Source organism: Oncorhynchus mykiss, chromosome 12, assembly GCF_013265735.2.
Source record: "Oncorhynchus mykiss isolate Arlee chromosome 12, USDA_OmykA_1.1, whole genome shotgun sequence".
Taxonomy (NCBI): domain Eukaryota; kingdom Metazoa; phylum Chordata; class Actinopteri; order Salmoniformes; family Salmonidae; genus Oncorhynchus; species Oncorhynchus mykiss.
The window spans coordinates 73,931,952-73,945,912 of record NC_048576.1 but is presented as its reverse complement, the minus strand read 5'-3'; the positions used below and the strand labels follow the sequence as shown (position 1 = coordinate 73,945,912).

At 42.2% G+C, this 13,961-nt stretch overlaps 3 protein-coding genes across 3 annotated transcripts; all 3 read left to right on the top strand.

Moving 5' to 3' along the window:
* The first annotated feature begins 278 nt into the window (after positions 1 to 278).
* On the top strand, positions 279 to 6,569 carry LOC118937739 (intercellular adhesion molecule 1-like). Its single transcript, XM_036938389.1, has 5 exons — positions 279 to 467; positions 2,931 to 3,203; positions 3,300 to 3,626; positions 3,825 to 4,062; positions 4,638 to 6,569. Exons 1-4 carry the CDS (start codon positions 428 to 430, stop codon positions 3,848 to 3,850), a joined length of 666 nt encoding a protein of 221 aa, XP_036794284.1. The 5' UTR covers positions 279 to 427; the 3' UTR covers positions 3,851 to 4,062; positions 4,638 to 6,569.
* A 145-nt stretch (positions 6,570 to 6,714) lies between these two features.
* LOC118937738 (hemicentin-1-like) lies at positions 6,715 to 10,102 on the top strand. Its single transcript, XM_036938388.1, has 5 exons — positions 6,715 to 7,783; positions 8,334 to 8,600; positions 8,774 to 9,106; positions 9,221 to 9,472; positions 9,756 to 10,102. The coding sequence occupies exons 1-4, from the start codon at positions 7,732 to 7,734 to the stop codon at positions 9,469 to 9,471; spliced, it is 903 nt and encodes a 300-aa protein (XP_036794283.1). The 5' UTR covers positions 6,715 to 7,731; the 3' UTR covers position 9,472; positions 9,756 to 10,102.
* Positions 10,103 to 10,224: 122 nt separating this feature from the next.
* LOC110538424 (hsp90 co-chaperone Cdc37) lies at positions 10,225 to 13,664 on the top strand. The gene is made up of 8 exons (XM_021625243.2): positions 10,225 to 10,597; positions 11,017 to 11,298; positions 11,446 to 11,551; positions 11,632 to 11,747; positions 12,126 to 12,248; positions 12,335 to 12,517; positions 12,628 to 12,699; positions 12,880 to 13,664. Exons 1-8 carry the CDS (start codon positions 10,487 to 10,489, stop codon positions 13,018 to 13,020), a joined length of 1,134 nt encoding a protein of 377 aa, XP_021480918.1. The 5' UTR covers positions 10,225 to 10,486; the 3' UTR covers positions 13,021 to 13,664.
* Positions 13,665 to 13,961: the final 297 nt, after the last annotated feature.

Genomic DNA, 13,961 nt, shown 5'->3' with positions numbered 1-13,961 from the left:
CGTACTGGCGGCAGAGAAGTCAGACGCAGGAGAGCAAAAAACTGTGTTTCCAACGGCGCAGTTTAATAATAAAAACCCACCGGAAAACCCACCAGAACAATCAATAACCAGACATAACGTGCACAAGCACTTACAATTAACAATACCGGACATGGACATGGGGGGAACAGAGGGTTAAATACACAACATGTAATTGATGGAACTGAAACCAGGTGTGTGGGAAGACAAGACAAAACAAATGGAAAATTAAAGGTGGATCGGTGATGGCTAGAAGACCGGTGACGTTCGGAGGAAGTTGTGACAGGTTTCATCAAGTTGTGAGATAGTACTTTTGCACATATAACACACTGTGACTGAGTAAAGGCACTACTCCCACTATAAGTGAACCCCAAATCAATGTAGTTCTCATCATATTTGCGCCTCTTCGATGGTCCAACGTCCCTGTCTGCTGTTTGTTGCTTTCCCAGGTAAGCATGCAGTAGCTCTTCGGCTGCATCAGATTCACATCTATCAGTGTCCATGCTAGCTGGGCTAACAACAACTGTAGAATTTATGATGCTTGCATTGGATGTGCTCGTGGAAGCAGAACAACTTGTGTCGTTGACAGGTGCAGGTGAAGTACTGCTGATAGTAGCAGTACTACCAGTAGAGCTGGTATGTGTCTCTATTGACGTGGGCCCTACTTTTTTTTTTTTTTTTTTTACCATTTATCCATTTTTGAGCAAACGGAATGAGCAGCAGCAACTCTTGGCTACATACAGACCGCTAGTGGAATTCCCGCAAGAGAGTAAAAGTTAATGTGGTTGAATGTTAATTATTTGACTAGGCTACCTGTATTTGACATTGTATTGTTATTTCGCTGAACACTGGATGGTTTAATTTTATTTTTGGCATTGAAACGAGGCTACTAAGGAGAAAAAAACTCACCCAAATGTATAGCTGGAAAATTTAAATGGTTTGTTTGAAAATGTGAAGAATTTTTTGCGGGACAAAAAAAATAAATATATATTTTTTAATGTGAATCACATTTTTGTTTGGCGTACCCCCGACGGCATTGCTCGCACCACTGGGGGTTACGACATCCCGTTGCTATTGTCCCCAATTTGGGAATACCTGCTCTGAGTATTTAAAATGTTACTCGTGAAAAATATATGAAATATTTCAATAGGCTTTTTGTTTTGAAAAAGTCATCCTTAAACCTAATGAATTATAGAAGAGACCCGAACACGCACTACATTGTTCATTTCAAATAATCCCTCATAAAATTTGTTGTGTGATTTGCAGAACTTGATTTTTCTTGTACGTTGGCCATATGAGGAATCTACAGGATTTCAAAACAGCTGGTCATTATTCTGATTTTGCACAACAGTTATTTCGCGACGCGTTTTGGGATCTCCGTCATCCCGGATTAAACGAAAACCCATTCATTTTCAAAGGACGCGAAGTGGGCGGAGCGACCATTGTGCGACGCAAGCATGGGTGAGGTATCGTGATCAGGGCGGGACAAAAATGCAGTTAAATCTGTATAACCATTAGCTTTGAGAAAGGTTAAAGTTCGTCGTTTACACGACACCCCGTTGCTATTGACTAATCGAAGCTCACTATGGTTTTTGCCCCAGTTGATACGTAGCACTATCTAGCTTGCTTGCACAGACATGAGAGCGATGATTCAGGGTTGCCATGTAGGTGCTTTTCGTATTATTTGGCTACTTTGTAAACGATGTAGTGGGTGAAAATGTAACCTATTGGTTTCGGGTTTTAGGGCTACTTCTTGTTTGCACCGCGGCCGCCATGACATTTCTTAAAAATATCTAAATTATGAGGATCTGCTGCTGACTATCAGGCAGTGAGGCAGCCTGTTGCTGAGTGATTCATAAAAAATCCTACAATGTGATTTTCTGGATTTTTTTTCTCATTTTGTCTGTCATAGTTGAAGTGTACCTATGATGAAAATTTACAGGCCTCTCTCATCTTTTTAAGTGGGAGAACTTGCACAATTGGTGGCTGACTAAATACTTTTTTGCCCCACAGTAGCTGGTTAGCCTAACATACCTACCCAGCTAACATGGGCTAGTTGATCAACTATACATTACTGACATGTTAGAAATAGCTCTCTAATGTCTGTCAGTGAATGACACAACAAGAGGACAACTTCCCATACACTACCACATGTAAAAAATGCACCTTGTGCATTCTACTGTTACAACTCTCAACCACATTAATAAATTGAAAACCTGAGTTTTTTATATTATTTATTTATAAAGTCGGGACACATCAGCTAACGCTTTTTTTTTGCCCCATAGATTTTGTTTTAACGTTTGAGCCACTTAAATATCACATAAATACACATTAGACATTGCAAAATGTATAGAATAAAAATGCTACATTTTCTCTGCACCTCATGAAAAAATTTGTAGAATTGCAGAAAATAAACTTTAAACCTGCAAGATTTTCTCTTCACCAACAAGAGGGGTGTGAACAGTTTTTGTCATGAAAAGTGCTTTTGCCCATAGAAATAGACATGGCTCGTGCGCAGGGTGGCGCGGGATGTTCCCCAATGCTGGAAGGGGGGTCTGAGTGCAAAAGTTTGGGAACCCCTGCCTTAGAGCACTATTAATATTAAAACAAGTTTCATTCATTTACTCCCTTGTTCCTGACTTTACTGAGTGAACTTTGTTTTTTAACAACTAGCAGAAGCAATAGGCAACTTCCTCTGACCCTCTGATAGTGAAATATATGGCCACTTCAAAAATTCAGTTTGCTTAGTCAAACCAGTTGTCTTGGCCAGCAGAGAGATTGTAATACAAACCAGCAAAAATACAAGCAAATATATATTTTTTGACAGACATTGTATTGTTATGTCAGTGTTATTTTATGGTTTTATGTAATCATTGCCATGTTGTTCACATGTCATGTGCTCTGACCGGTAGGTAGGCCAACACATGCCTCCTCTCTTGTGCTCAACCCTCCCAGAGTGGTGGTGAGATATGGAGCTTCAGTCTCAGTCAACTGCAGCACATCATCCACAGACCATGAGGGGATGGGCTGGGAGGACACATTCCCACATAGAAGTTTTGAACAAGATGTCAACATTGTCACCTGGACTGTGGATAACCTTACTGATTGGACAATAGAACCTACATGCTACATCACTCTCATTGACAGCAAACAACCCTCAAAAGTACTTCCAGTCATTCTCTACAGTGAGTATTTTCCTCCTTGTGAATGTGAAAGGTATTTTTCTATTTAACTGTATATCAGCATTGAGGGTTTTTTTACATTGTTGCCTTCCTCTACAGAGACTCCAGACAGCGTCTCCATCTCTGTTCTGAGACACTCTGGTCCCATGGTGGAGGGGACACAGTACCAGCTGCAGTGTGACATCCAGAACATCGCTCCTCTACAGAACCTGATTGTGAAGTGGTACAAAGGGAATGAACCCTTAGATAATGTAACTTACAGTACTGTCAGTAAGACACCAGTGGATGTGTCAGATACTCTGATGATTAGCCCCAGTAGAAATGATGATGGAGCTCAGTATAGATGTAGAGCAGAACTGGACCTGGGACCAGAGGGACCACAACCCCATCCTACAGTGACATCATTAATCAGCATTACTGTGCACTGTAAGTTCCCTCTTATTTTCAATCATTCCATTCATGTTTACAGCGGATCATTTAGTTTGATCTGATACCCTACTATGATATTTAACAGATTCTTCCAGTAATCTGTTCTCATCCATCTCCTAATTTCACCCTCCCCAGATACTGAATCTTGTGGGAACAGTCCATGTTGATTGATTCTTATTTCTCCTCATTCTTCAGACCTCCCCAACCTTTTCCAGACCTGAAGCTGAGATCCTGGACATCAGAGTGGGGGAGGAAATCACCTTAAACTGCACAGCTACTGGAAAGCCCACTCCTCTGTACAGCTGGCATTCTTCACATGTCCAAGAAGCTCTTTTCACACCCCTCTCCAAGCTCCCAGGAACCTACACCTGCACTGCCTCCAGTCAGATAGGCAAGATCAGCAAGACTTTCACTGTGAATCCCAAACCTATAGGTAGGATCATGTTTCTAATTAGTACCTAGTCTTATCTTTCTCACAAATGCTTCTATTCTCTCCTACTACCGCTCCCTCTTCTTCTCTCGCTCCCCCTTCACTCACTAGTGGCATTCATGTTGCCTTTTACCTGAATGAGACTGTCCATTGGTACGGGTGCCTCATCAGGTGACCACAAGTACTTTGTTACTTTGCAATTATTACATTGTTACTACACTGTACATATGAAACTAACTACCATGGAAAAATGTTTTTCAGGACACTTCATGTGAAATGGGACCCATTCTTTCCGTACCATGTACACGTGTTACTTTCTTAATATTTCCCATATAGACTGTTCTGTGAAATATCTCCGTTGACAGTATATTTAAATGTTTAATATTGCCAAATTGCTGCTGTTTCTCCAGGCAGTCGTGGAACCACTGCAGGGATAGTAGTGGTCGTGCATGCTTTCTTTGCTCTAGTGTCTGTCTGTGTGGTGCATCACAAAAAAATAAACTCTGCTGTTGCTGGGGCTGAGGAGCTTGGGACGGTCAGCTGATCAAACCCTCATTAGCCACACCCTCTTCCCACAGGGGGCAGAACAACGTTCTGGGTCATCATAGGATCTTGCCTGGGCCTGACCTTTGTGGTCGTGATTGTCTATGTCGTTGTCAAACAGAGAGCAGGTCCCAACTCCATCATCTGACCAGGCCAGAGGAAGAGAATTTCTATCGTCAATGTGACCAGCAGGACTTCCTCAACAGACACTGTATGAATAAGAATGGTTGTTTGCTCAATTATTATGATGGAACACTCCAATCCTGCATGGCTTATAAATCCAAAGAGTGCTTTCTATTAGCCTACTCCAACCAATAGCTTTGTGCCATTTGTATGTGGTGTTGTTTTGAATGAGTCTTGGGCTGTGTCGGTGTGAACATGTGGCGCGACACTACAAAGCATTCATTCACAGGCATGTGTGTCCTGTTTTATTATTTGTTTTATTATCAAGCATGTCTGAATGTAGTCTCTCTTCTCACGGCCATTGTGTCTCTGTCACGGATGTAAAGCGGCTGGGAAAACAGGCTAGCCTGATCGCTGTAGTCAGCAACAAGTGACCTTATATACAATGAGAAATGAGCCATGCAATGCATCACTTCCTATCTAATGCTTTTTTTCTTTCTTGTTGCTCTCAATTGGTGCTACCAGAGCCTTTTAACCGATTTAAGTGTACTATTCCAAGAGCCACAGGAAGCTTCTCTTCACTATTGCTAATTTTGTTCTCTGCCCACACTCTTCCATTTTATCTCTCTCTTTTACCTTCACAGCACCCTTGATTCTCAGTATTGTCAGTATGTTTGATGATAGCTTTAATCGTTTGTCTTTCACTTTCTCAACCTATATCCGTGGACCATAGGGAAGTGGACATGCATACCGACATGAACCCCATGGACGCAGTCTCAGGGCTGTGAAGAGAGAAAGGCCACTAATGTGTTTTATCTATCTCAGGTATTTTAATAGGCTACACAGTCATATCTCACCATAGGTGGCTCACATGGCCCTTTAAGAAGTTGCTAAACTGTGTTAAGTAGAAACAATTCCCTGATGATGATTTTGTTACTTGCCAATTCTTTCTGTTTTGACAAGAGTGCAGTGGCACAGTTCTTCAATAGTTGTCTTTTTTTGTTGAATCACAATCAGAGATTTGGGTTTATTTTTTATAACAATTTTTTAAACCAATTCATGCTAGATTTCAAGGTATGTTTACAGTTTTAAGTGCAAAGTATGTTCAGTTCAGTTCACATTGCACAGGGCTGGAATAGCATTGGTACAGTTGAAAATGGTGCTTGTAAGTTGCACAGAACACTATTTTTAGTTGCCCGATGTAAACTAGCTTTTTACATGTGATGTTTGTGTATTGTGTCGCTAACTAACTATGTGTATATTGTCCATTTGATTTCAGCACTGAATGTTGTTATATGCCGTCTTTAACAGTCACTAACACTCATTCTCTACTTTATTTAGACATTTTTGTCAGCTTGCTTATGTTTATATGACCTGTGATGTGTGTGTTTCCATCTGACTGCTCTTCCGTTCAGACATTTAGTTCTCTCTTTGGAATGTCAATACTGTCAGGCTCAGCATTGTGTCAGAGATTCTGTTTCAGGAAGTGTTCTACTGCAACCTATTTAGGTGAGACTGATGCTGTCTTTCATTTCAATAGTGCTGCAACATTGGTTGAAAGTTTTGCATCTACAATGCAGGTGATGCATGCATACACAGCATTCACTGTCAAACATCAACCAGTTATGCTCATTGAGTTAAAGCTTTGGAAGAATCAGTCTTTCACTGTGACATGTTCCTCTACTGTCTTTTGTATGCCATTGGGAACCTTTCTCTCATACATCACTGTAACACTGACACCCCCATACTAATCAGTGCAAACTAAGGTCAATTTAAAGAGAAGCATGAAAGTCCCTCTGTTATCCTGCCTACAGTGGCTCATATAAATACTTCCTTTTTCAGAATTGAGTGTGTCCTTTTTGTGTCACTCGGGTTTATCCTGGTGAAGGGGACTTCTGTCTTGCCAAGAAACACAGCCTGACTGTTGCTATAACAACCTGGCTGCAGTGTAGACTTATAAGGGCAATTTGCCAGCACATTTAGCCCTTGAGGAAAAACATTTTATATTATACACACATGATCATTGTCAGAAACAAGTGTACAGTAGTGTACTTCCACAACAAACAAAGGCACAGGGTAGAAACACAAAACAGAGTCGACATACTGTAGACACTGAGGATTGGCATTTGAGCCTTCTATAAATACACCCAATAAGCATCCAATTACTGAGCAATGTTTCTGGCAGCCTGGTCACGGCTGGTGCTGTTGTGCAGTGGTGGTACATTCTGATCACAGTGTGAGGCCTACACACTACATGCCGGACAACTCGAGTCCAACAATCCAACCTGCTGAGTCTTGACAAAGCATGGGGTCTCCAAGCAGTGTGCGTATGGGATTCAAACATGCCTGCAGAAAAGAGAGTAGAACTGCATTGTGAGTTCTCTCAAACCACCTATGTATATGAATCCACAGTCACACAGGAACTGTTTAGTTTGAGGCAAGTTAACACAGGTCATTGGGGTTTAATTTCAGATTAAAGAACTGAAAATTGTAACCATAGTACCCTTCTGAAGTCATAGAACTCTATATGGGTATTTTCTAAAAACAGAACAGAGATGTCATCTGAATAGCTTGGGGTTGTGCTGCTGTAACAATACATGACAGCAAACAGAACTACAAAAGACCTAGCCTGTGATTCTAGGAGTAGGAATACATTTTGGGCTGAAATATATAATGGGTCTGATATATTAACTCTCATTGAACATGAAAATACAGATTCTAACTAAACCACAAATAATGATTAAAGGAAGAATTTGGGATGTAGGCCTAATGAGTTACCATTGAGGAGGTCTGGCCTTGATGCCTGTCAAACTTCCTTAGCCCCCTCTTCTCTCCCTCGGGGCCCTGCAGTCAGACACAGACTACGGTATGAGAGCCCTCGTTTGGTGAGGGAGGGCTTTTGTTAGTAATCACAGTTCACTTTGGAGTTGCCAAGCAGGACCAAGTCGGAATTCCACTCGTCTTTCAACTCCGACCATAGTGGACTTCAGCAAAGTCTGCAAAAAGATGGAAAACTACTTTCTAAAATGGATCCTAAACTTTTGCATGTTCTGCACCGGTAAGATGTTGCAAGAGACATTTTATTATTCATAAGATTTGCTTATTCTCTGTGGAGTCAAGGGTTATGGGACATCTGCAGTAGAGGCCCCCATTGTACCAACGAGTTTGTAGTTTGAAGACGTGTTTGGCAATAGAATCGGTCATAAATGGTTTTAAAGCTCTTTGGCGAAATACTCTTATATAATATTGCATGTATGAGTGTCTGAATTATTTACCTGTGCTTTGTCCACTGAAATTAAACTTGCAACCCAGAGAGGATGGCAAAGTGGAACCTGCATCCCACCCAATCTTATATCCACAGTGATACAAACAGATCATAAACACCTGCTAAAGTCACACAATCAAATCACTGCAAGCAACATTTTCTTTGTATCTGTAAATGTGATTTTATTTAACAAATATGAATGTTGCGGATATGCCAGCAATAATAGAACTCTCTAATTTGATTACGTGATGATCATGATGATAATGAAAAAGATTGTGAAAATGATGCGGATGAAGACAATGTAACGATGATGATAGTGATGATGATATTGTCCATGTCTCAGTGTCAGGTGAAGGATGCTCTCTGGAGCTGAAACCCTCCAGGGTGGTGGTGGGGTTTGGGGAACCTGTTTCCGTCAGCTGTGAGGCCTCTCGCCCGGTGCGTGTCTTAGGCTGGGAGTCAGCCATCGGGGCAGCACACACCCAACAGGACCGTGCTGTCCAATGGAAGGTGGACAGTCTGATCGACTGGATCGAGGAGCCTATCTGCTATGGAGTCTTCTTCACTGCACCCAGACAGTGTGAGGAGAAACTCAACCTCATTCTTTACAGTGAGTCAACCTGGCCTAAATAAAGCTGGCTTTTTATCTTAGCACAATTTAAGGCAGAGCATGGCTGTTGTACATGCATCAGGCCATACTTCATAATAATGAATTCTATTTGTGACGACTACTACTAAATGTACGTGTTTTGCTTGACACACTAACCAGCTGATCTTTCACAGAGACTCCAGACAGTGTCACTATCAGCTCAGCGAACCACACTGGTCCCATGTTGGAGGGGAAAGAGTACCAGCTGCTCTGTGATGTCCAGAACATTGCCCCCGTTCAATACCTCACCCTGAGGTGGTACAGAGGGCAGACTGAAGTTTACAACCACTCTTTCTCTGATCTGACCCCAGCCTCCCCTGTCCAAGTATCCTCCATCCTCCTGATCACCCCAACCAAAGCTGATAATGGAGCCCAGTACAAGTGCGTGGCTCAGCTGGACTTGGGACCAGAGGGACCACAACCGCCTCCTTCAGTGACATCAGAGCCTCTCAACGTCTCTGTGCACTGTGAGCCTATCCACTCAACCCAACCATTTATAGTTTCATGAGAAACAATGAAATACAATTGTGTTTGTGTATTCGTTTTTATGCAATATCCATCCCTTTCCCTTATTTTCTCAGACCCCCCATCCTTCCTCAGTCCTGAGGCTGAGACCCTGGACATCGGTATGGGGGATGAAATCACATTAAACTGCACGGCTACAGGAAGCCCCAGTCCTGTGTACAGCTGGCAGTCTTCAGATCCCAAAGAGAAGATGGAGGACCTACCTCTTTTTACCTCTTCCTCCTTGCTTCCAGGGACCTACACCTGCATTTCTTCTAATACGATTGGCAAGAAGAGTAAGCAGTTCATCATCAAGACTAAGTCTTAAGGTAGGAAGACACAGTGAAGGGGGCATTGTTAAATGCACACATTTAGAGGATAGAACTAGCACTCTCTACCATCACACTTGTTATAGAAGCCATTGTTCTTATTTGATTTTTCTATGGTATGTAATGTGAGGAGTCTCTTTAAGGTACAAAGGGCCACATCGGAGGTATGTGACTTTTCCCCACAGTGGAGTGTTGGCTTTACAAAACAAAAGTCCAAGTTTGGGGGATTAGCAGAGGGAAGATATTGTCTGTCTCTAATATCAATTGCATGGTTTTGTTACAGGTGTGAGAATGTCATCATTGTCAGCCAGACCATCGCACAGAAAAAAAAAGGAATCGCCTTACATTTTTAAAGACTTTGGTCATGTAATAGTTTATAGTAGCATATTGTGTTATGATTGATTCTTGTTGTTGTTATTGCAACATAACGTATACTTTGATGTGTTTAAATATATATGTAGGGTATACAGTTCACTTTCAGTGTGGAGAACCCTAGAACGAGAGGTAGTGTGAATAATTATATCCATTAATAAGCTATGCATTAACTTTATTTTGGAAATCTACGTTGTTGTTTTTTGTTCTCTTTTTTACATGCATAAAAACACTAATAAAATGACAAATGTATATTTATATGGCCAGTTGGTTTTATTATTATCAATGATGGTAGGCTATTATTATTTAAACTACTAAATAATCTTTATATTTCTTTTTTTATTACAAAAATCTCATGCCCCACCCACATGCCTTTGCCTTGACGTTCTTCAATAACGAGTTTACGTAGAGACGTGGAAAGCGTCTAAACGGAAATGTCTAGGGTTTCCTCCATAGCAAGCTAAAGCTACATTGTGCACTATTATTGTTTAGCAATAGTAAATATATTAGCTACCAATATAATTTCTAACAAGGTTTGAAGTTAGATAGTTACGTTGTATCATTAGACTCACATCTGTTATTTTCACTTTTAACGTGCTCTTGCTGCAAGCAACGTTTTAGCCTGCTAGCTTGGTAGCTAGAATGACAAGTAGGATCGACTACAGCGTGTGGGACCACATTGAGGTTTCAGATGATGAAGATGACACTCATCCAAACATCGATACACCCAGCCTTTTCAAATGGAGGCATGAGGTAACGTTATGTCGAACGTTTGGAGCGGCAGGTAGCCTAGTGGTTAGAGTGTTGGGCCAGTAACTGAAAGGTTGCTAGATCGAATCCGAGCTGACAAGGTAAAACAATGTGTCGTTCTGCCTCTGAACAAGGCAGTTAACCAACTGTTCCTAGGCCGTCACTGTAAATAAGACCCTGTTCTTAACTGACTTGCCTAGTTAAGGGTAAAAAAAAAAAAAAAATTAGATAGCTACTTGGTCTCTGTAAGTTAGCTAAGAATCACATTATTAGCTAGCTTTCTAGATTTGCAGATGCGTTAAGTAAACAGCCTCCTATCGCAGATAAATGCAATGGAAAGATAAACATAACATTTGACGTTGTGTTGTAGTTATCCGCGATGAGATATCTTTGTCCTGACCCATCTCCCCACCATCACCTAGGCGCGTGTGGAACGAATGGACCAGTTCATAAAGGCTGGTGAGGACCTGGAGAAGGGGCTAGCTGAATCTAAGCGCAAGTTGACTGAAGCACAGAAGAAGACTAAGAATCTGTCCAGTTCAGTCACGGACGATGCCAAAGCTGAGCTGAGCAAGGCACAGGCCGAGGAGAAGAGGCTGAAGAAGGAGGAGCGGGACTGGGAGAAGAAACTGGAGGACCACCGGCGGGAAGAGAAGAAGATGCCATGGAATGTAGACACACTCTGCAAGGAGGGCTTCAGCAAGGTGGGTTAAGTGTGTGGAACCACTGGTGCACCCTGGCTGCAGGTGATGGTTATTTGCTGATGCCACTTGACTTGCCCCCACTCCGATCTCTCTCTCACTCCTTCTGTCCCACTCCGATCTCTCTCTCACTCCTTCTGTCTCTCCTAGAGTGTTATGAATGTTAAGCCAGATGTGAAGGAGGAGACCGAGGAGCAGAAAGAGCAGAAACACAAGACCTTTGTGGAGAAGTATGAGAAAGAGATCAAACACTTTGGTGAGTCATTTTCCCATTCTTTGTTGTCCTCATTCTTTGTGGGTAGTTGTCATGGCCATGGTCTCTGTCTCTGTTGTCAGGTATGATGAAACGCTGGGACGACAGCCAGAAGTACCTATCAGACAACCCTCACCTGGTGTGTGAGGAGACGGCCAACTACCTAGTCATCATGTGCATTGACCTGGAGGTGGAGGAGGTGAGTGCAGAACCGTAATACGACAAACCTCACCACTAATAACCCATCCGCTATACATTACCCCCGAGACCACTAATCAGGGTGTTCAGTAGGGCACAGGGTAGCAAAATGTTTTGAAACAGAAAATGATAGTGTTTCTTGTTGAACAAGTCCAGGTAGTCCTTCCCTGTTTCTGTCCATTTTCTTACATTTGGTACATAATTAACACAATCCTGGTGTAGAGAAGGTTATGAAGTAGGTTAGTAAGTGATCGTCTGATCCTCTTTATTTGCCCAAACATGCCTCAGTACGAAGTACACATGCAGTTTCCTTTTCTTGATACAGATGAGCATACACAAGGGTTAATGTCAGTGTCCTGTTGATGTTTTCCTCCTGTAGAAGAAAGCGCTGATGGAGCAGGTGGCCCACCAGACCATAGTGATGCAGTTCATCCTGGAGCTGGCTAAGAGCCTGAAGGTGGATCCCCGCGGTTGCTTCCGTCAGTTCTTCGACAAGATAAAGGTTTGTTTGCGTGTAAAGGTGATACATTTCCCACTTGCACTCAATAGCAAAGTATATAGACTAACAGTTACATTTCCCTCTCTCAGACTGCAGATCAGCAGTATCAGGATGCCTTTAATGATGAGCTGGAGTCCTTTAAGGAGAGGGTGCGCGGCAGGGCCAAGATCCGCATCGAGAGGGCCATGAAGGAGTACGAAGAGGAGGAGAGACAGAAACGCCTGGGGCCCGGAGGACTGGATCCTGCTGAGGTGTATGAGTCCTTACCTGAGGTACAGGACATCTACTGCTGCACCTCCTCCATTTAGCACCGTCCTTCCATCATCATCCCTATCTCTGTTTTTGCAAGTTAACGAAGCCGTTTATTTTGTCCTTTTTGTAGGAGATGCAGAAATGTTTTGACGAGAAGGACATTGCCATGTTGCAGACTGTCATCACGAAGCTGGACCCAACGGTAGGTTACAAAACAATCCATTCCTGTGTTTCTTTTGTTATATTGTCTTCCACGTGCTCAGGGCAAGCATACGACAACATACATTGTTCTACAAATGTAAAGGCACACTGAATAGTGACATAAAACCTCCTGAAGTTGTTATAAACTGGTGCTCTGAATGTCATTGTTCCCACCTGTCAGGAGGCTAAGGTCCACATGAAGAGATGCATTGACTCTGGGCTCTGGGTCCCTAACTCACGGGCAGACGAGGGAGATGACAAGGAGGAGGACGCTACTTATGAAGAGCTGAATAAGGAGATGGGCGAACAGAAGATAGAATGATTGACATGAATTGACTTTACGATGATGATATTTTCATCTATGTAGTCGTCACTTCTATTGCTACTCCCAATGTTTTTTCATGAATTTCTCCTTAACGCTTTGGAACAATGTAACCTCTCTGTGACGATGTCCACTCTTTGTGGACAACAGTATCACACCAATATCACTTGCTGAATGCGCTTCTTTTTTTTAAACAATTCTTGCTTGGGCCTTATTAGTAAAGCTGTATTCTTAAACGTGTGTGTGCCTGTACATAGTCTCTTTGTGTATGTACACTGTGTGTCAGCCAGCCAATCTGTACCTTGTATTTGTGTGCTTTCAGTTGCTGGGGAACAAGTTTCTCTTTTTCATTCAATACTCTCACTACTGGTTCTACATGTATAGGGAAGGCAAGGCAGGATTTCAGTTATTGATGTGATAGAATTATACATAGTGATGTAATGTGGGATAGCCTAGTAACTGAGGTTGAAATTGGATCATATCAACATGTGACATTTTGAATCCAGTCTACTGGCCCCTTACGACCTTTTTGCTCATTGTTTTCTCTCCTTAATTTGACCAGCAGGTGTCACTCCACATCAAATTTTAAGTTGATGAAGAATCACTTTTGAGTATTATTTGCTATTAAAAATAACACTGGTTTACATGTGTCAGGATAGGGTGTTCTTAAATGTAGATTTTAGAAATATTATTAGATCGTTTCACCTGTCTTCCATTGCATAATAATGCTAAGTGCAGCAAACTATTATGGTCCAAACACACCAAGACAGTCGTGAAGAGGGCACAACAACACCTTTTTCCTGTCAGGAGACTGAAATGGTTTGGCATGGGTTCCCAGATCCTCAAAAAGTTATACAGCTGCACTGGTTGCCTCACGGCCTCGTATGGCAACTGCTCGGTATCTGACCATAAGGCGCTACAGAGGGTAGTGCGTACGGCCC